Source organism: Poromitra crassiceps (genome assembly GCF_964638095.1).
Source record: "Poromitra crassiceps genome assembly, chromosome: 2".
Lineage (NCBI taxonomy): Eukaryota > Metazoa > Chordata > Actinopteri > Beryciformes > Melamphaidae > Poromitra > Poromitra crassiceps.
In genome coordinates, this window is record NC_139624.1 from 86,641,120 (window position 1) to 86,664,707 (window position 23,588).

At 42.6% G+C, this 23,588-nt stretch overlaps 1 protein-coding gene across 1 annotated transcript in view; it reads left to right on the forward strand.

Moving 5' to 3' along the window:
• The window catches only part of dnajb6b (DnaJ heat shock protein family (Hsp40) member B6b), a 33,472-nt gene extending 15,552 nt beyond the window's left edge, over positions 1-17,920 (forward strand). The window contains exons 2-8 of the mRNA XM_083658797.1: positions 3,397-3,519; positions 5,719-5,828; positions 8,601-8,660; positions 9,075-9,191; positions 14,612-14,752; positions 16,556-16,706; positions 16,804-17,920. Of these exons, the coding sequence (XP_083514923.1) occupies positions 3,455-3,519; positions 5,719-5,828; positions 8,601-8,660; positions 9,075-9,191; positions 14,612-14,752; positions 16,556-16,706; positions 16,804-16,909 (750 nt within the window). The 5' untranslated portion in view covers positions 3,397-3,454 and the 3' untranslated portion in view covers positions 16,910-17,920. The remainder of the gene's footprint in view (positions 1-3,396; positions 3,520-5,718; positions 5,829-8,600; positions 8,661-9,074; positions 9,192-14,611; positions 14,753-16,555; positions 16,707-16,803) is intronic.
• The last annotated feature ends 5,668 nt before the right edge of the window (positions 17,921-23,588 follow it).

Here is a 23,588-nt window from a genome sequence, read left to right on the forward strand (position 1 = left end):
ACATGAGGGAGGGTTGGAGAGAAGTCAAATCAGCAAACGAGGGAACAAACAGCCTTACAGCCTTCACACAGACAACAAAACAGCCTTACAGCCTTACAGCCTGTCTCTGACAGAGAACAAAACAGCCTTACAGCCTTACAGCCTGTCTCTGACAGAGAACAAAACAGCCTTACAGCCTGTCTCTGACAGAGAACAAAACAGCCTTACAGCCTGTCTCTGACACACAGACAACAAAACAGCCTTACAGCCTGTCTCTGACACACAGACAACAAAACAGCCTTACAGCCTGTCTCTGACACACAGACAACAAAACAGGTTGCCAGGTGTTTACTGCCTGTGCCAAGGGCCAACCAGCAGTCATTTACTGCCCCCCCCCATCCCATAACACACACACACACACACACACACACACACACAGTCACACACACTAACTGCAAAGGCCACAGTTTATAAATAGCAGACAAACAGAACACAACCGGACGTGCATTGGACGCACTGCTGACTGGGTTGTTCTTTTTAGTACGATAGGTAAGATATCCCAAATCCCTCGATAATTAATGATGCGCTCTGGGTTTGGAAGGCATTTTTCTTGACTGTTTTCGATGGCTAGCTGCCTACCGTTGTATCATATATTTCTGCCTGTCTCAAGAGTGTGTTGTCTAGTTAAGGTCGACTTGCGGAGTGGAATCCTCACGTTCTACTTAAAGTTAATCTACTTTTGCGGTTGATTTGATCAGCTTTGGCCGGTGTTAGCAGCCATAAGCTATATTTAAGACCACGCAGATTCTTGTGTAAGTTCAAGTTGGTTTTAAGGTTTTTAGTAAACAATCATTGTGCTTAGAGAGGGGTTTATCTTCAAACATATCTTTATCATTCTTGTTCCCTCTCTTATTCTGTTCCTGTTAGGGGGGGAAATCGTGTCTAACAAAGTAAGATTGTTTTCATCTGGAAGTCAGTGGAGTCATTTTTATATTTTTAGTACAAACTACAATATCAAATTCCCTACAGAGAGGTTAAGTCTGTCATTGAGACTTCAATACAACCCCGGGTCACAGGATGTCTGAGTGAAGAGAGAAATTGCAGAGATGAATTGTCCAACTCTGTTGCATCTGAGAGAAGAAGCAGAGCTCCCACTCAGGCCCTATCTCTGGGGAGCACCATGTCACTGTGAAGTGTGGCAGGATGTGAGAGTCAGGTGTGTGGAACGGCCCCCAAACACAAACATCTACACAAAAGCCAAACAGTTGAATTGGTAGAACGTCAACTAAGAAGCTGTTGAAATGTTACAAACGCCCCACTCTGTATCTCTATAGGCGGAGTATCCAAATAAAGTGGTACCAATATTGTAGAAGATTTGTATCCATTTCTACCATAGAAAATATTTCCAAAGCAAGGAGAGAGTCTCGGGGAAATTTGGCTTTCTCTGCGCAACGCTCCCGTTCACCAGCTAATAAACGTACAACTTTAACACGACGAAAACCGGTTTAAACGTCATTTGTGTCCCTGACTACTGTGGACCGTTATCTGTCGCAGATTTGTACACAAATGTATTCCCATCCCAGGAATACAAACATCCTGATGATGTCTTAGTGGCAGCAGGTTGATGTGGAGTGGACATGCGAATGGAGATGGAGACATGCATCTTTCACGACACAAAACGCAAGTTGGCTTTTGTGCGTATTGGCTTAAGTGTGGTCCAGGGCACTCCTAATTTAGATCTTACCTAAGAACAAGTGGGAAGTACGCAAGTATTGATGAATGCCACAAAGATTCTTCAATTGTACTACGCAGTGCGCGCATAATTTAAGATCAAGTCTGTGCGTACAAATGAAATGTTAAAATGTAAAATACACAAAAAAAAAGAAGCTATGACACAGATTCCATAGGAAGAATTAGGCACAAAAAGGGGGGGGGGTCCCTGATGCTTAGGCCTGGTGGGGGGTTAACTTTGCATTACACTGAGGGAAAAAGACAAGTTGGTATTGTTAACATCCAGAGTGAGGCTCAGAGCTAAAATGTGTGTTTTTGTAATGATTCTATTTTTGAGGAAAAGACAGATTTCTTTTGGGTGCTTCTGTAGCAGATCGGTGGCAATGTGACACCTGTATAATAACTTCAGGCAGTGTTCACAGGCAACATTTGACATCCGTCGAATTCAAGGACAAGTATGCATCCACCTAGGTTGTCATGGGCTTGTCTCGAAACCTTTGAAGCAGTTGTGTGCTAGAGTTGTCCAACATTGACACACTAAATGAGACTACACTGCAAAAGCAAAATGTTTTTTTCAAAATATGATTGATGAAGAAAAGAACTCCTCTCCAAATGAAAAAGTCACATTGGCAATGGCAGCCCAGTGAGCCCACAGACTCACAGAAATGGCCCCTCAAAATCATTCAATTTCTCCTTTAAATCCTTGATACTACTCTTATATCTTTATCTTGATAACTTCTCTTGTACTCTATTCATTTGATTGGGGATTACATTCAGAGGGACGACCTGCATGTCTTTTAATGCTTTATCTGTTTATCATCACACATGTTGTGTCTTGTTTCTGAGTGGGCTCAGCTTCATCATGACTGAAGCATTAGGTCATGTTAAAAATAAAACTCCTTCATGGACTATATAACACAGGTTTTCAAAGTGGGAGGTGGGCCTCCCCAGGGGGGCTCCAAGCAGTTTCAGGGGAGGCTCAGTGAATGGAAGTGAAACAATATTGCATTTATTATTTGTTATCAAAAGGAGATCACATAGAATAGCCTAAATGTGTGTGATTTGGTTAAAGAGATAGTTTGGGGGACAGTTTTTCCCACTTTCCCAGAGTCAGAATGAAACTAATAAATGCCATCAGACAGACAATTATGTATGTATTTGGTGTAGTCTGAAGTATCAAAGTGTCAAAGTTAAACAGGAATATCAGGCTATCTTGGCTCAACTGTTGTCTAGACTCTATGGGATCAAATAACATAATCATGATCCAATATAGGCATCCAGGAATTGAGCGAGGGCAGGGCTCCTTATTCCAAGCTTTGTCTGTGGGGGGAGGCCCACAGTCTCAGACTTTGAAAACCCCTGGACTATAATATACTGTATGTCTTATATCCTCGAGCTAGCGTAGCTACCCAGTCATGATGTAATTTTGCTGGGCTAGTGTTAGCTTTGCTGTTCTCCTCCTCCCCCCTCGACTCTATTTCAGGGCACTTGATTATATTATTTGGTATTGCCACCCTCTGAAAGGCCATCACCCGCTCCCTGTTCCAAGTCCCCCCCCCCCCCCCCCCCCCCACCATCCCCCTCTGGCCTGGAGAGGAGGCTTCTCAGCCGTCACACATGGCCACCCTCAGCCACAGTTTGTTTGTCTTCATCCCTCCAGCTAACATGCCTTAACTCCCTCCACAGAGATCACGCAGAGGACCTTCACGCAAGGCAGGAGCCACAGACGCACACACACAGAGCCATGGTGGAGTACTACCATATATTAGGAGTCCAGAGAAATGCATCGCAAGAGGACATCAAAAAAGCGTAAGTGCCCCTGAGTGTGTCCTGCACTATTTTTACCCAGCGGTTGTCGTTAGAAACGTGGGCCACTCAGAAGGATGTAATGGGTTAATTATAACCCCCTCTAGCTGTGCAAATGGACAGAGAGAGAGGGAGAAGAGGGAGACTGCAGTGCAGAAAGTTTCCACTCTTGTTCCTGTAACCTTGCTGCTGTCAAATACCTTCCCCTACACTCACTCACTAACTGAACAGGCCTGCTCCGCTTACTCACACCTCCTCGCTGCTTTCTGCCTGACAAGCTGTGTTTCTGACACGCAGCATGTGAATTGCCTTGTTTTCTCTCAGCTTGTCTGTTTAAAAGTTAAAAGGACGGAAACACTTAAGTTCCTGTTTAAAATGACGGTTATGCTCTGGTGGTCTCTTCATCCGGAGGTTGTGGAATGTGAAGTATGCTAGTTTGGGATTTGGTTGAACTTCACTCAAAGGTGAAGTTGATGCTTCCCACCTCTAATACTCTTTTTTTCAAGTATTTAATTTTGATTTGTATTATTTATTTATTTGTTTAAACCCCAAACTCCATCTTGTTAGCACTTTGGTTCATATCCAGTGTCTCATCATGGACTTCTATGCAGACCCCACCTTTTGCACTGACATTTCACAAGCATACAGGGAGAAATCCATCATAGAAGACACAGACGTACCGATTTCTCCACTGACAGTAGCCTCAATAGACCAGAATGAAATGCAATCAGCCGCCATCGTACACAAGCCCCAAGGTTCCCAAACTACTTGGCTGGCTCCCTATATTTATATGCCCATACGGCCATCTTTGATTGAAAGCAACAAGTTCATGCAGGCACATTCTCTGGGGCTTGTCAAAAGTAAAAGTCGTTCTAAGAAAAGGTAGGAAATCAGTAAGTGAAGTAGAGAAGGCAGGAATGCATTAAACATCACAGATAGTATCTAACAGTGGTCAAATATTGAAGAGGGGAATTCACAGAGGATCCAAAGTAGAAAGATGGTAAATGCTGAGAGCTGCTATCTTGATGCACTCTTGTCTATTGATAACAATTGTTGAAGTAAGCACACTGCCAAAGCCAAATGTTCTCTTGACTGCTGGCATCCTTTAACCTATGATGACCTTTGCTTTAGCCTGTGACCCCTCTGATCTCTGATGGATGTTTCATATGAAGTGTGACAGCTAGGCTAGTCGGCCTACATAGAGCTTGCGGAGTTGACATCACGCATTGTTGTTCTCAGCGTAGGGTATTCAACAAACATGGCGCTCCTCCCGCTGTTCTCAGCATAGGCAGGGTATTCACCAAGCATGATACAACTCTGCAAGCTCGATCGCCAGCAGAGCAATACTTCCTACTTTATCTCAGAACTCAGCATCACAGCTGAACATACAATATCCAGAGAGCATTGGCCGTGATGACAACGATAGTAGATATTGTTGTTTCTACTATTCACTACAAAGGCTGTTATTATCAGCCATGCTACACTGTTAGCCGTACTCTGAGCCTGTTGTTGACCATGTGACCACATTGACACAGCCAGATAATGTCATAGATTCCAACAAAGACTTGGACTACAAAGACTATTCACCATGGAGCCATAAGGGAGGCAATCCCTGGATTGTGTGCAGCCTTTTGGCTGACTTTCAGTCCCTGGACCCATCCACAGCATCTGTGTGTCCGCTGCTGCTGCAAACAGCTGATGCAGCGCAAGCCTGGCCTACGCTGCACCTCAATGGAGTCCAGGCTGTCTTTGTTATTTCTGCTTGGGAGGGGAGAAGGATATTGTGTGTGTGTGTGTGTGTGTGTGTGTGTGTGTGTGTGTGTGTGTGTGTGTGTGTGTGTGTGTGTGTGTGTGTGTGTGTGGGGGGGGGGGGGGGGGTGGGTGAGGGGGGGTATCTGTGTCTGTGGGGGTCTGTCTGTGTGTTTGGTGTAGTCATGGTTGCCACCCTAAAAAAAGACGTGCATGTGACTAAATGTTTCTGATGGGGGGACGTCTGTCTATTATACAACATGCATGCATACATACACACTACGTAGTTTCCCCACTGCCCAGCTCTAGTCTATCTTAATAAATAACACCGTTGTCATAGGCAGAATAACTGCATGGCATATCCAGGCATATCTAGCCTATCAGTGTGTGTTTGTTTCTCTCTGTATTAGTGTCTATTATGTGTATCTTAAGTGTGTTTTATATGTGTCTCAGTTACAGAAAACAGGCACTGAAGTGGCATCCAGACAAGAACCCCGACAACAAGGAGGAAGCGGAGAAAAGGTTCAAAGAGCTGTCAGAGGCATATGAGGTGCTCTCAGATGGTAAGACAGCTTCGTCTGAGAGAGAGAGGGGGAGGGAGAGATTATGAGTGATTATGTACTGAATTTATGTGTGTATGGATGACTGATGTTTCCCTTAAGTGTAGAGATGGAACGATATGAAAATTTCATATCACGATTATAGTGACCAAAATTATCACGGTTATCAGTATTATCACGGTTTGTTAAAATGTGCTGAAAATTTTCAAAAAGTACTAATACAAATAATTTCACCAAGTTTTATATTGAAAACTCAGACCCAAAAAGGATTGATACACTCACTGAAATCATTTCTCCAAGGCTGTGCGTTTGCATCTAAGAGACAGTTGCCAACTTTGGTTGATGATGGACAGTATTTACCATGTTTTTCAAAACACTGTAATCATGGTAACACGGTAATGATGGTACCACGGTTTTAATGATCATGAAAATTTGAAACGGTACGGTTATCGTAAGGAATTTTATCACGGTTATCGTTACATCCCTACTTCAGTGCAGTCTAGAAATGTGCCTTTCAGGCCTGCCTTATTATCAACACCTCAAAATAGGCAGTTAGCCTTTTGTCCGCCGTCATCTCTGTTGTTAAGAAAAAAATAAGATCACACTGTTTCTGTTTACAATTACATGGGAATTGATTGTATCAATTTGTTGCATCAAGCACCCAGAACAACAGGTCAGACATATGTTTCTGCTTCCTGAGTGGGTGTCATTACCAGAATAATGCTCACGATGTGAGCCGGAAAAGACAAAGAATGCTCCGGAATTTCAATGTAGGTTTGAGGGCACAACAGCGTCTTAATTTATTTGTCGTTATGTACCACTCTCCGTTATGTACCACTCTCCGTTATGTACCACTCTCCCGTTATGTACCACTCTCCGTTATGTACCACTCTCCGTTATGTACCAGCAGTGTGCAAACTATACTGTGGCTTTCGGGGGAGCCGACTTTTGAGGGGCTCAAATTCATAAAAGGGCACTACAGCCGGCGTCCGAAGGGCAGCGGCGGAAATTTGAGGCAATTTGAAGGCCAATTTAGGGGTATAACTAATTTTAAATCAGCACACTCAAAGACACGGATACAGCTCTTGTCTGTTCCACTTTTCTCTCCAAGAGAGAAAAGCGCGCTGCGCACACAGAGAGGGAGGGAGGGTGAGAGAGCACAGAAAGGCGAAACGGGCGCACTGCTCTCCATATACACTGCATCCACATTCACAAGAACATGATATCTCTGCCCAACACTTTTATCCACTCCATAACGCACATGTCCCACTCACTGTGAAGTTCCTGACGCATTCCATCTCACAAACAGTCCTCCATATGCGGGAGGACTCAGAGGTAGGCTATTCCAGCTTCACCTCGTCGTCACTTTTTCCACATCTGCGTTTGAAGTAGAAGCGACTTGTTGCTGTTCAACTGACGGCTGCTTCCATTTCTTCGTGAATGTAAAGTTTGTCAAACTGCCTTGTTTTCTTTTTGACATCTTGCTGTTGTTTTAAATCTGACCTGCCCGCGTGAATGACGTTTGATTTGCACCTGCGCCGCCACGCTTCGATGTGGTGATGATAAGAATAACATGCATGTCGGTATAGGGGCTTACAGTGAATTTGACAGTGATTGAGCACACTCTGAATCATACGATTAAAATAGCGTAATTTTACGCATTATTCACTATGAAGGTACAGAAAAAGAAATAGAAAATACATGGGGTAATATATATTAGTCAATAATTTAGAGACCCCCCCAAATTTCACAAGTCAGCCTTTCAGGGGGTCTACTACTTCTTTAAGGGGAGCCAAAGCCCCCCCAGCTCCCCCGTAGTTCGCACCCTGTGTACCAGTCTCCCGGCAGCATCATATTTGTCACTGTTATGTACCACTCTCTCTCCCGGCAGCATCAGAAAGAAACAAGGCATTAATTGTTTGCCTTCAAAGCGTAACAATGTGAGGATTGTTTGGGCCTGGGGGCGTTTGGGGAAATGGAACATTGGCTCTTCTTGTAGAAAAGCTCTTGTGTAGTCTGTAGTGGCTTTAGCTGTCATTTCTGTTTCCTCATGTCTTAGATTGTTATCGATTTGGCCCGTGATGAAATGTGCCCTCTCACTGTTTAACAGCAGCTTTCTCACCTTTCAAATCCCGCAGTCGGAATTAGAAAAGAAATTAGCTGAAGTGATGCATGTAATACATTCAAACAAATTAATTAATCGATCAAATTAAATGAACATATCTGGTAGAAGGATCCTTGCAGTGTGCACTAACGTCGCTCCCCCCACCAGATGTAAAGCATCTTTGAGTACTAGAAAATATATATGTCTATATAAGCTATATAAGTCCCATTTATTATTATTATTATTATGTTGTAACCTTGAAAATGATGAGCGAGCATTGTTGTAATTATGTGGTACCATGGCGTCGTGCATTTCATTGTACATTTCTCTCTCACCTTTCTTATTTCTTTATTTCTCTATTAAAGTTTTTTTTTTTGTGTATTGTAAAGCGTCTTTGAGCATTAGGAAAAGCGTTATATAAATCCGATGTATTGTTATTATTATTATTGCAGTTATCTGTGACAGTGTACACATTGTCAACATGAAAGTGGAAAGTGGGGAGTTAGATGGATGTAAACAAAGAGTCATGCAGTGTGGACGCTCCCTAACACCCTAACAGCACAGAGACTTGGAATAAAAAACACAACATGATTTTTGTCTTTCTGGTGGCTTGTTTGATCTTGTTTGTCCGTCTCTCAATCTGACCTAAAGCTCTCCTCTTTTCACCCCAGAAAGCAAGAGGGATACTTATGATCGATACGGCAAAGAAGGCCTTTCGGGAGGCGGAGGAGGTAAGGGAGTGACCTGTCAATTTCCAGGTCTTGAAAGGAATGTAGCTGTAGAACCACTGGCATTTCACCTATCGTGATATACATTATGTTCTCATCATTTAATCATCTTCAAATACAGAGTGTAATGGCTTAGTCGACATCTGCATACATCATATTTTTTAACAGTGGCCAAAATCTTCAAATAAAGTGTTAAATCTTGAACTGGAAAATGTGTAGGAATCCTGCAGTTGGAAACCTAAATCTAATCGGTGATGGGTACTATGTGGCCTAAAAACCATTACGTTAGCCACCAGTAGTCTTTCTAGGGCTACACTAGAAGGTTTGAATAATTCAGATGCAGTACAAACAGCCATGCCAGTGTGGTATTATGTGCCTTGTGTTGACAGCTGTATGTGTGATCTGTCATTTCTCCAGGAAGAGGCCATTATCACAATGGTGATCACTTTGGCGGCCCTGACTTCACATTCCGTAATCCTGAGGACGTTTTCAGGGAATTCTTTGGCGGCAGAGATCCATTTGCAGATTTGTTCGGTAAGTCTATCTCATTTCCCACACTAGCGGGCGGCCACAGCCCAATGCCCTCAGACCCACTGATGGGAATTCTCATTGTGTTAAGAGTAGAAAAAGAGAGGGGTTGACCTGAAGTAAGAGTGAGGAGGACTATGCAGGGGCTTCTTCCACTACTGCTATTAACAATTCATGATGTGATCTGGTCAGAAGGATAGGAGATAGTCTTCAGAGAGAGACAGAGGGGGAAAGAGCATGTTAGTCCCCTGCTGTTTAGTCAATCAGACCTTAACGTCGCCACTGTCGTTCCCCAATTAGCTTTCTTATTAGCGAGTTGATGCTTCAGAGCGCCGAGGACTCGCTCAGCCTGTGGAGCCCTTTGGAAGATGGAGCTTTTAAGCTTTTAAAACCCAGAAGAGCATTTCTGCAGGCTGGTGCTAATCCTCACAGCCCTCCTGCCTTCACCTCAGGAGGTCACCTGACACTTCATGTATGTCACATGTAGGAGAACACTGACTATCTCTGCTGGATATATTGACCGTCACTTCATTACCTCGGATTCACTACTAGACCTCTTGAATTAGCGCAGTGTTTTTGCTTAATGTGACACTTGATTGGATTTGTTTCATGAGGGGCAAGTGTAAGAGGGGGGAGGGGCTCTCTGATCTGGTGGTCTTTAATCCGATCAGGGAAATCAGTGTAGAGAGAAAGCTATTGTACAGCTGGGCTGGCTGCTTGTATGATACTGTTGACCAGTGGCTGCTCATTAGATGTAATGACAGCATTGTCTTGTCTCTTGGTGCCTAATGGTTAATTGTTTCACATCTATTAAGTATAGTATTGTAATAGGAGTTTAGCGCCTGGCCCAGCTGTGTGGATAAGGCTGTGTGTGGGTTTAGCGCATGGCTGATTGAAAGGCATGTGTAGTTCACCCCCGTGTAGCTCTAAATATGGAGTTCAGACGCAGACACCCAGGACGGATATGAGCGTCTACATCACTCAACTGGAATGCTTTCAAAAATAGCTTCTGTATTAAAACAAAAGCACATGTAATAACGCCAAGTGTGTTTGTCCGTATGTGTGGGAGCACATGTGAGACGGGGTGCAGTGAGAGCCCTTGGACATGTATGCTACGTGTGTCGTCATGAAACGTGTTGGAAAGATTGTGATTGGAGGATATCAATGGTTACGCAATACGCATGATGGTTGAAAATGGGGCGCTGGATTAGACCTTGCAGAGAAAGTGGGAATGGCGTTATTATCTTTGACTGGATTTGGCGTTATTATCTTTGACTGGATTTGGCATGCTGCATGCTGTAGGAGAGCCTCCACGACACGACGACATGTGTTACTGTTGTGCTTGATGACATAGGAGAAAGAGGTAGAGCACGGCGGCTTGCTGTGTGCACTCTCTTTTAGTAAACAGTGCCAGAAACCAAGACCATAAAGAGGTCTCTGTAGAAGACGCTAGTACCCGGATGTAGTGCCTCCATTATTAGGAAGAGTCATTTTCAAGTTCTATTTTGACCAAGGCCAACCTTTTATTATATCTGCCTGCTAACTGAATATGTACCATCAACCTTTTATTATATCTGCCTGCTAACTGAATATGTACCATCAACCTTTTATTATATCTGCCTGCTAACTGAATATGTACCATCAACCTTTTATTATATCTGACTGCTAACTGAATATGTACCATCAAAATCCTATCAAATTCATTTAAACTCTGGAGTTGTTGTCAAATAGATCTATGTAAAGAAATATTCTGTTTGAAGATTCAAGATATTTTAATAGACATAGTAAGTCATTAGATTGAATCAAGATATTTTAATAGACATAGTAAGTCATTAGATTGAATCAAGATATTTTAATAGACATAGTAAGTCATTAGATTGAATCAAGATATTTTAATAGACATAGTAAGTCATTAGATTGAATCAAGATATTTTAATAGACATAGTAAGTCATTAGATTGCAAATGAGGAATTTGACTTTGTGCAAGTATGCAGCCACATCAATAGTAGAAGATGGAGCAATACAGAAAACAATCTCAAATGATAACGTTCAAAGTAAAACGTCCTTTAAAGAGACATAGGGGTCAGGGGAAGGGGGATAGGATAGTGCCCGTGGGATAATGTCCATGGGGCGGTCCCAGCCTGTTACTGAGCCGCTTGTGGTCGGGGGGGGTGGGGGAGTGATAAAAATCTGATTTGTGGGCGCTTTCGGGTCTCATTGAAAAGGCGGATGGCAGTTGGGAAGAAACTGTCCCTGTGTCGAGAGGTTTGGTTCTCTTAGCGGCCCGTCTGCCTTTGGAAATGGGGTGAGGAGGACATGTTTTAAAAGGCTGTTCTGTGGCTGAACGCTGCACTGCTCCAGCCTCCAGTGCTTCCTGCCCAGCTGGTCCTGTGGATCTGTCACTCAGCCACCTCTGTGTGTGTGTGTGTGTGGGTACACTACTGTGCTGAGCCAAATACACTCACACTATGAAGAGGGCGTTGTCCCCCAAGGAGCAGCACACGGTTGGTCTCCCTTCTCTCTCTCTCTCTCTCTCTCTCTCTCTCTATTTTAACACCACGTTAGCAAAGTGTTTGTAAGACAGTATCTTTCTCTCTCTCTCTCTCTCTCTCTCTCTCTCTCTCTCTCTCTCTCTCTCTCTCTCTCTCTCTCCCAGAAAGCAAAATTACGTCATAACGTTGTGATGACGTGTTTCAGTGACGTTCAGGACTAGGCCGGATCACAGGGTGATTTGGGGATGATTTAGACGTCTACGCGGGAACGTCAAGCTGACGTCGAAATATGACCGTTACCATGAATGTGCATGTTCAGTTAATCTGTTATGTACACAGTGTATATTCAGCTACTTTATACATAAAGCTATAATTATGTCCAGATTAACAATTTATGCTACATTTTCAAAAAATAAAAGACCACCCGTGCGGGACTTATGGAATGGCTATTCTACCACTACGCTAACTGTTCGCTGAAATTATCTGCTGTATGTTGGAGTAAATATAGCCTACCGTTTCAAAACATGGACCCCTTGTTCTTTTTATACCGGTATACATCCATGTATACATCCATGGAGTCGGGACAGTTTTAATACAAACGAAAGCTAATTTAATTCAAACCTTATCTCGAAGAATCATTGAGGAATTCCCTCAAAATTTACAAGTGTCACCCTATAACGTTTGTTTACCCAGTGCTCCTGTTAGCCTATGAGACACGAATATAGGATTATGGCAGAAACTTGTTTTATATTTAAAACGTTGGCATCAAGTCTTGCATCGGACATCACAGTGTAACCGTCTACAATCTGTGTACTGTAAGAAGAACCCCGAAACACTGCAGACAATTGCAGGATTCCCCGCAATTCATCTCCTCGTAGTCCCACCTCCACGAATAAACAGTTTGTTAATCAGCACAGATTGTCCACATGCAAGTGCTGATCACTCGGATTTTGGATAAATAAATAGCCCAGGCTGAGAAATACGTGATTGATTGCAACCATTTAGTTATCCTCATGGATATTTCAGTGGTGACTGGTGAGTGAAATTAGTTGGATAGTGATTATACAGTGATAATCTGGGCCAGATCTGACTCGTCATGGTATGACTTGAGCTGGCCCCGATTGGGCTCTTTCGATTCATCCGGGTCCGTCCATGCTTGCTGGGGTCTCTCTCTCTCTACGCCCTCTGGGTGATATTCATGTCTCGCTCTGAAGAAAGGTACTCTTATTCTGGAAGGAACGTGTCTGGAGAAATAAACTTGACACTGTCTTCCAAGTGTTTGTTTGAGGGTTTTCAGGGTTTCAGTAATTGGACCGGTCATGCTTACCGCCGTGCGTAGCCTACATTTGACTTTTTGGTTAGTGTATAGTCAGTGTTATCCTCAACACTAATATATTGTCAGAAATTATGGAGCAATGATGTGTTTTCACAGCATCCCAAGTTTCAGACTTTAGTCATTTCAACGTACAAATGTGAGACTTAAACTTTGAAATTCTCTAAATATATACAGTTAAAGAAAATGCTTGATTTTGAGTTTGTGTGTACTGTGTAGTCAGAGTTGTCCTGATCTCAAATATATCAGTCATTGTCAGAACTTATGGGTCAATGTGTTTTTACAGTACCCCAGGTTTTAGAAACTACTACACGCGTGCTCGATTACTAGGGTGGAGACTCTGGAGAAACTACCTTCTCACCCTTGTCCTCTTCTCCCTACTTATACTCCCACCACTATAGCCTCAGCCAGGAAGGTTACAATGACATCACAATTGCTCGAGTGACATCACTGATGACATCACTGATGACATCATTTCTCTGACACCGTGCACCTGGAACCCACTTAACCAATTTTAACTAACTAAGAGAAGAAGAAGCCATTTGAAGGTACAAATGTGGGACTTTAACTTTGAAATTCTCTAACAGGATACAGTAAAAATACTTGATTTTGAGTTAGTATGCAGGCAGGGTTGTCCTGAACTCAAATATATCAGGCCTTTGGGGGGTGCCAAAAATTCTTCTATGCAGGAAACACCCTGGGTTTTTCCATTGGGAATTTTCTGTAATTGGACTATTGAACCTATTATTATCTATTGAATCTATTTGCATGCTCTATTCCTATGTATATGTTGCCTATGTATATTGTAAAGTTAAGTAGTGTAAATACGTTTTTTTCTAGGCCTCAATGCGTTATGTTGTACGTCACACATTTTGGATGTCCCTTGGATTTCCCTTCTCGTCTCATTCTCAAAGTAGCATGACCCACTGAACAGTACACTAGAATTAAAATAGAATCTGTTCAGCTTCAACAGTATCAGCCTTTCTCAACCCTTCAATCTCTCTCTCTCTCTTGGGCAGCAAGTTCTGCTGTTACTGACAGGTTTGTAAGAGCTGAGCTCTACACTACTATCATGTCTTCACCTAAGTCAATGCACACTAATGCAGTTACAACAGTGCTCAAGGGCTACTTCTATTTGAAGCTCTGTGTCAGAGGGAACAAAGCACAGCTTTCTTCTGCGTCTCTACCAGGTTGAGACTGGATTTGAAGGGAGTCTTTTTCAGGCCAACACTGCCAGTGATCCAGCCTTATCCTGCTGGGTGACCCAGATTGGCAGCGTGCAATTAGTAGCATGTCCACAGGGCCTCAGAGTGAGAAGGAATGGTGGGTATTTGGACAATATATGGTCAGGATTGTTCCAGAGAACTTCTGGAACAGGTGCATGGATGTCCACCTGAGCTCATTAATTAATTAATTTTTCACTTTATTTAATATTTTGTGAAATCTAATGAAGCGTCCGTTTTGAAACGTTGTGAAGAAGGTTTGCAATAAAACGATACGTTACAAAATGAACTGGAAGTCTGTTAAAGTGCTCGTCGCATCTTCATTCACAAATGATTGAACGGCGTGCTTAGTGTGGTCTCAATATCATCCTTCCACAGCTGATGACCCCTTTGAAGATTTCTTCGGAGGGAGTCGCAGTCGTCAGCGGGGCGTGAGCCGGAGCAGGACGGGCGGGCCGTTCTACCACGGTTTCGGGGGCTTCCCAGGCTTCGGAGCAGGCTTCTCAGGGTTCGATTCAGGTGCGTACATCCCAACCTGTAGCTTCACTCAGAGCCTTTTTACGGGGTGGGTTTGCTAGCCCCACGCCCCAAAATGATGTTACAGTACCTACAGTAAGTGCATTGCCCACAGCAACCCCATATTCAATGAGAATAATGTTATGATCAAGTTATATCTCTTATTAGATTATAAATATTGGCCGTTATATTTGCCTTTTGCTTGACCGCGCCAAGTGGGAGAGGGGAGGATAGAGAGGGAGAGAGCAGGATGGAGTCAGCACACAGAGAGAGCAAGAACCATGTGAAAAAGTGGACAGGTAGTCAAGACCAACATAGTTATAATGCCAAGGCGGCTTCTGCTTTGCCCACATTCATTGCAGTAGACTCCACAATGATTTTACATAACTAAGCATTATAATTGATAAACACTCATTATGATTGAGTCTTTGTGTCAGCTTAACTAACTGAGGGTCCTGTCTAAAACAGGTATATTATATTGAAATCTATGATTGTTCATTATTTCTGAGCCATTATTGTTCTTATTAATCGTAGAAAGTGGTGATATAATGAAGATATGACCATCTAGAGTGTTTTCTATGGTGTTTTCATGTGAAATGTGCACCGCGACACACAGAGAAAATTTACCACGCGGTGAAACTGGCACTCCAGGTCGCGAGCCACGAGTGTAGCTCTGTGCCGCAGCCAGTGGGAACGACCACCACTCGATTGGTTTTGGGGCCACAAACAAAAGCTTGTTTAGGGCCACCAAAATCCTAGCTCTGACTTCACTGTTGGTGGATACTGGATTCATCTTCAGAGGTTTTCAAAGTCTGAGACTGTGGGCCTCCCCTCAGACAAAGCTTGGACAAGGCCCCGCTCCTCAATCATGATTGTTATTTGATCCATCCCATTGCAACTCAACAATTGAGCCAAGATACCCTGATATTACTGTTGACATACTTCAGACTACAACAAATACATACTGTAGAACAGGTCTCTGTCTGAAGGTATGTCAATTTGTTTATGACTCTGGGAAACTGGGAAAAACTGTAAAATTATCTCTAAATTATCCCTTGAACCAAACGCATACATTTAGGCTATTATATGTATCTCCTTTTGATAACTTATGTAATAACTAATGTCATATGTTTCACTTCCATTCACTGAGCTTCCCCTGAAACTGTTTGAAGCCCCCCTGGGGATGGCCCACTTTGAAAACCCATGATCTACATCAGGGGTACCCAACCTTTTTTGACCCAAGATCTTCTTTTCAAGTAGCCAGCCTCCCGAGATCTACCAGTCCAGTTTCAACATCGCAAACGCACACACATCGTTTCCAGCCTGCAGTAACTAACCTCACAACACTTTCTCGTTGTCCCACAACCACTTGACATTAGGGCTGTGAATCTTCACTGGCCTCACGATTCGATTACGATTCAGAGGGCTACGATTCGATTCGATTATGATTATCGATGCATCTCGATGCATCTTAAATCGATGCATCACTTTTTTTCCCCAATACATGATTTATTTTTTCTCACTTTCTTTTTTTCTCACTGTGTGGCTACTTTTAAAATAAAAGTGCATTTGGAATTGCATTGTATTATGATCCATAATTAAAATAAACAACTGCATGTACTTCCATTATATTTTATTTGATTATTATTATTATTATTTTTTTTTTTTAATAATCGATTTTTGACGCGATGGACCTGGGGTCAGTCCGCGGTCGACCAGTAGACCGCGATCGACTGGTTGGGTACCCCTGATCTACATCATGTACCCTGGTTTTGTTGATGAACTGAATGCATGTTCTTCCTGTAGGTTTTACCTCATCATTTGGACAGATGGGTGGAGGGGGTTTCGCTTCCTTCTCTTCCTCATCCTTTGGCGGCGGCGGAGGTGGAATGGGTAATTTCAAATCTGTGTCAACCTCCACCAAGTTCATCAACGGCAGAAAAATAACCACAAAACGGTACCTAAACATGGAGTTCACCAGCATGGGTAAACCTCCCTTCTAACTGACTTCATGATCTCTAAATAGCCTTTTCTGTTTTTCATCTGTCTGACAGGATTGTGGAAAACGGCCAGGAGCGGGTGGAAGTGGAGGAGGATGGTCAGTTAAAGTCTCTAACCGTTAATGGTAAGGAGCAGCTCCTAAGACTGGGTAACAAGTAATTATCTCGGCACAACGTTTTGAAGAGCGTTGGGTTTTCACACCTGGAAAAAAAGGAGACTGGCCCCAGTTGGCTGTGTGTTTGCCTCCGGTGGCTGGTCTCTCCAGTGGCTGGTCTCTCCTCTCCCTGTGTCCTGCTGATATTCACATCTCATTCCCAAGAAAGGTATTCTTCTCATTCTAGCTTAGTTGCCAGGGGAGATGAGAAAGACGTCCACAAGTTATTTATTCCAGTTTACCTTTTTGTTTTTTTGGGGACCATCTTACTGGGATCGGAGTGTTTTTATCTCTTTTTTGTTTGTTTGTTTGTTGATTATTTTTTATTATTATTAAATCATACCTTTTACTTCTGCCATATGCACTTAAACTGGTGTGATTTTAATTTTCCCTTGAGTGGACATTGGCTTTCTAGATGTAGCAGGAATTCAAAAAGCTGTACATCGAACATAAGCATGTCATTTTTGTGTGTGTGGCATTTTTCATTTGACCAATTTAACGAGCGAATGACAGAAGCTTAACAACTTTTGCCCTAATGTCTTTAACTTGAACCTCACCTTGCTAACCTGTTAGCTGTGTTCATGCACGCCCCATATAAGATGAATGACTTAGAGTATTAATAAATTAATGAGAACAATGTGCATTTTACTTGCTTTTCTATTTGTTTATATATTTGTTTGGAATTACCACAGTGTGTTTCATTAAGTTCTGCATGATTGCTGATTCCAGAAGGCTGCTTATGATTTCACTGTAATTGTGTCGGCAACTCAAACCACGATCCTAGACCACGGACCACACCTATACATTGCTGTCGGACAGACAGGGGATTTTATGTACTTTGTAAAAAAGAAAAGGATACAAAAATAAAAAAGAAACGATTCAGATTTGGTCAATAAACTTGAGTTTGACGTGGTGGAAGCGCTGTTGCAGTCACATGGTGTCTGTGTGATGATTCTTTTTTTGGCTTGAGTGGCTTTACTGTCATGCTCACACTTCCTGGCGAGGTGTGTGCTTTGCCTGATCACACTTTAATAAAAACCTGCTTCACAAAACCACAAGAGGGAAAGCACTGCTTCTCTAGTACACTCACTACCCATCACATCACTCACCGTGTGCCGTGTTTTAACCTACTAATATCTCTGTTTCAGTCCACTTGACTCACATTAATGCTGCTTCAAATCATAGATACTACCCTGGTGATGTACTCATTTGTACTGTATGTTTTTGTAACCTTTACTTAACCAGATAAAATGCATTGAGATATAAATCTCTTTTACAATGCTGACCTGGCCAAGAAGGCAGCAAAAATCACACATCAGGAATGTGCTTTCCCACAAAATCAGTCGGCAACCCATGTCAGCAAATTAGTTCCTGTATCCTTAAAAAAAACTGAGGTGGTGGTAGGTATGCTTGCCTCTTTCACACACACACACACACACACACACTACATGCCAGGTGACAATGAAATAATACCCGCCTGCAGGAATCATGTTTCTGACCTCTCCCTGCGCCCCGCCCATGTGGAAATGTTCATGTACTTGTTCAAGTGCTGACGGTGCATCTCCTTTGAAGACATCCTCAAACACACCCTAACCTTTCTGTGTACTGACACTGTTGTAGTCAAGTCTCGAGTGCTCCAGTGTTCGAGTCTGAGTCTGAGTCACCAAAGAGTCTGAGTCAAGTCCCCTATTACCTGAGTCTGAGTCAGAGTTGGGACATGTAGGTGGAACACACATGCCTGCCCTTGCACAAAATTGAATAATGCCACAATATTAAAATGGCTATCAATACCTTATGCCAAATCATTAGTCATTAGTCCTCATCACCAACTTCCGAGTCCGAATGCATGAATGCTCAAGTCCCGAGTCATCAGTTCTCAAGTCCTGAAAATGTGTCCAGGACTTGGAGACGAGTCAGACTCTGACTTGGTGTACTGACACAGACAGTATGGGGCCTCACAACTACAGCAGTTATTGTTCAGTGTGCCTGCTGCAGCTTCAATGCCTTGATATGTACAAGCTGGGCAAATCCATTCGGCACAAAAATGTATTTCTCATTTGAAAACATGCAAAAAACATGTAGGACTGCTTGTGCTTCTATACCGAACATTCGATGATGCCTTCAGTTCAGGCTGATGGTGTGCAGATGATTGTGGTTGGATTAGGGGTCACTGTAGTGGGTGGGTGGGTGTGGCCTATCTTGCACAGCAGTTCTGTGGAATGTGCTTGGGGCTAGTTTATTGACACAAGCCTTGCTGCACATTTCTGGGCAAGACGAGTCCAGAGTGAGAAACGCTGTCACTTGACTACAAAAGAGCAAGGCCTTAGTGAAGTGAACATGTTACAGTGTAACATGTTCACATACACACTACTGCACTGAAAATGTCTGAACTGATACTAGGGAAGGTGTAACAGTTACACTTTCCTAGTATCAGTTCAGACATTTTCAGTGCAGTAGTCAGTGTGTATGTATACTTGGTAACCATAATGTGACCTTTTGTTGTCATTCGCAGCTGTGTCGGCCATGTTTTTCCTCTAGTAGCCTAGTATGTCTGTTTATGTCCCCCCCCCCAACCAGTGCTGATTGAAGTGGCTGTGCCTGTGCAGCCTTGTTGCTAGGTGACACTGCTGTCCTACAACGCTCTGAGCCAAAAGTGTCGGGTCTCACTCTCATCATTAGGGATGATTACATTACCAATTATGAAAATGAAGTAACGCTTGCAAATGTTTTTTTTAGGCTCTATATGTGACTATGCTATTATGGCATCTCACCATAATAATTCATATGACCCTCATCTTAATATTGCCACATCAGCCTGATACAGTATCTGTATATTTAGATATTTCAGCACTTTTGTTGCCATATTTTAAGTGGGCCTATATTATATATATGTATCTGGGTCTGGGGGATGTTTCAATCAAAGGTCACATGCTCTAATAATGAAAAGGTAATTTTAATCATTTTTATGATGCAATATCTCCCTCTCCTGGCTGAAAAGAGGTGGTGAAAATGTGTGCTAGACTTTAAAGGGATAGTTAACATTTTTAAGCCTAGCCCTATTTGCTACTTAGCAATGATGATGTTGATTGGTAGAGTTTTTTCCCCCCAGCATAATCCATGCTGTTCCTCATAGTAGCTCTGGAAAGTTGGGCAAAAACAAAATGCAAGGTCAATGGTGTCATGCTCATGTACAAGCTGACTGAGGAACACTAAAATATTGTCCACAGTCACACAAAGTACATTTCAGTGAGTTTCAGTCAGCTTCTACAGAGAGGAGTGTGACCCATTGATCTTGCATTCATTTTTGCCCAACTTTCCAGAGCAATGAGGAACAACATGGATTGTGCTGAGAAAGAACTACCAATCAATATCATCATTGGTAAGTAGCAAATAGGGCTAGGCTTGAAAAAATGTGAACTATCCCTTTAAAGCCCCTGGAAACCCAAATCCACAATAAGTCAACTATGTAATTTAGGGTCTTATGTGCATCATAGTTATACGCATCTAAAAGTAATAGACGATTAGTTTAAATCCAAATCCTAAATAATTCCAATTAAGTTTTTGTACTGTTCCTGATGTTGGATATGAATTGGGCATGCTTGCTCAAGATTTATTACACAATAAGCTCCGTGAAACAATCACGCTAAAGTGCCTCTACCCTGCAATTAAAAACAAAACAATAACCGCATCACAATGTATCAAGTTGTGCAGCACTGTGATGGGAGGGAAGGGGGGAGAGCACTGTGAGCACTTCAGCAGACACGCCTCCACAGTTTCAGAGCAGAGAATACAGCTTAGTTTTTCATTATTTTGAAACCTAATTTTATATACTGTACTTTGTGTGACATTTGTAATCGTTCAAATTTGGGTGGGTGGTAATATAAAATGTTTCTGTGGTGTGACAAACTCAAAACATTTATTTTTGTTTCCAGGGGCTTTAAGGAGAGTGGCCTCAGGATGGAAAGATGTCCAACCATATTATATAAGCATACAATAGTGGGTGGGGGGGGGGGGACTCATCAAAGTATTGTGGGTGAAAAAAGCACTGAAATGTTAGCTACAGTAGGCTATTTACCAATTACCATACCGGTATTATTTACTGGTATGAAGGGAAAAGCACTTCCACCCAGTGACCACTAGATGACACTGTTTCTATACAAAGAAAAAATAGCATGACATCATTTAGCAGAATGTTAATCCCTGTTTGAGAGAAATCACAAATCCAGAGGCAACTGGACAGTTAAGGTGGCTTGTCAGATGGATAGCATCAGTGCTAAACCAATGGAAAGATAGGATTATATTTGAAAGCCATTACACAGGATTTTTCAGAGTTTTCTTTGAAACCTTGCATTTTAGTAGTGTGCCACTACTCTTTTTTTTGGGACACTAATAATTTGATATATCTGTATTGCTACATTAGGCCTAGCTTGCAAAGCGCATGCAAGAAGTTCCTTTCATCAAAATTGTCATTTCAGTGTTCATACAGGCACTCGTCCACACCCATCCATTCCAATATGACACACAATACTGTGATTTCCTGTCCCTGGGCTTCCCTGTGTTATAAAAGATGGCTTCCTGTTGGCAGCATCCGGTTTTAATCGTCCTCTGCCTCGTCCATGTCTGCTCGACAGCTAGCGTGAAGCCTCTGCCCCGACCCGACCTGGGGCCACGCGCTATACTTTATGAATGATGGGAGAGATAAGCTGCCAGTTTCTGTCTGAACAAGCTGGACACAGACACTATCTCTCTGTGCAGCCACATCAGATTCAGCATGACACCAGTCACTGCAGACCTCTTGAACCAGGGGGGACGAGGAAGGGAGGGAAGGTAGCCTGTTGGAAATAATCTGATCCACAGTTGTAGGTGTCATCCACGGTGAGGGATAGTCTGCTCGTCTGGATTGTCCAACATTATATTGAGTCCGATGCTTTATTGCAATAACAGTTGTTTGATTGACTAATAGTTGAAGACTGGAGGAGTGCACTAACACTGTGATTCTCAACCATTTTCATATCAAGGAACCCTAATTTAGTCCACCTTAGGGCCATGGACTCCTAGTTGATGAGATTTGGTCTCTTGGACCCAAATCGGAGAATATTTGTATTTCTCCCATTCCACGACAATCTTGCTGGGGACTCCCTGGAACCCCCATAAGGACCCTTGGTGGTCCCCGTACCCCACGTTGAGAACACATGCATGTATCTGTTTATCTGTTAATTCAGGTGTCTGTGCATGTATGCTCCTGTATGGCAGTGCAGACAGTGTGTATCAGACAGCCTTTACAGATATACATTATAATATACACCTATTGTTTAGCCTGCAGACAGATGACAGGCACTCTCAAGACAATTGCTGCAAATGAAAGCATCCAGGAAGTTGGATGTTCAATAGCCTGTTCTGGTTTTCAAATTAAGTCCTTGATCCAGGAAATAAAAGGCCTCCTTTATGAGAATTAAAAGATCTCATTATCATCAGTCCTCTTTGATATTGTTTAGTAGGAATTAATTAAATGATGATGGATTATGCGACTTGATGGGGGGGGGGGGGGGGGTCTTATCACCCAGGTAACCAGCCCATAATAGACACATATTGATCTGCTGGAGCAGGGATGCAGGAACAAAGCACACAACCTTGGAGTCACATGCATGTTGGCTTAATCCAGCCCTCTACCTCGCCATTGTAGGAGCGATAGGATCAGCAGGCATTCTGCAGAGGGGAAAACACGTCTGGATTAGTTGTTTTTCCCCCCTAAAGCTGGATAGAGACAGAGTAGTCCAGCCTTGAGAATAAGCCGCCAATTGTCCTGTTTCTGCCAGTCCGCTGGGACATGGCCTCTCCCTGCAGTGTCATTTCTGCGTTTCTGAAAGTGGATGTTGCTTACTGACAATGTTTGGGATTTGCAAGCCTGATTTGCAAAACACAGAGAAAAGAAATATAAGTCCCAGACTAAAACAACATAAATCTTCATTGGAGATAACGCCTCCATTCAAAGTATAGATGCACACTGCTTCTTGTTTGTCTTAGTTTAGGTGTTTTCCCACACTGAGAAAATAAGCTACACGTGGCAAATACTTTGTGTGTCTGACTCTAATACACTGGCAAACCATTTGTGACAAAGAAATGGGCTGGGGTCAAAATGGCTGACCTGCCGTAATAAGATGCCTATTCAAATCGAATAGAAATCCAGTGATTTCTTTGTCTATGTTAAGGCCTCTCACACCCTGAGCACATGTAGCCTTCCTAGATTGCCTGTTACCGTTCAGACCCTTGAGCCTCTCCTGACACAAATCAAAAAGACCCATCTCCATCCCCCATCGCCTCCACTATATACATCACATATATACATATATATGTATATATATATATATACTATATATATACACTGTATGTATATATATACTATATATTAATCTACATCACATAGCCTACAGCTTCCGGGAAACCACAGAAAGGATAATGTTGCGATGTAACCACAGTTCCCCATGTTGTATACAATGTGCTTACTGATTAATGTGACTTATATGCATATTTATATTCAAAGAAGCTGTTGAGACGGCTCTCGGTTCCAACAACAGGTATTTAGGCGATATGTCAAACAAAGCTGCCATGTCTCTAATGACTTGTGATTTGTTTAAGGCTGGGCTATTAGACGTTATGGAGGGGGGTTTAAATGCTGCTGCAGAT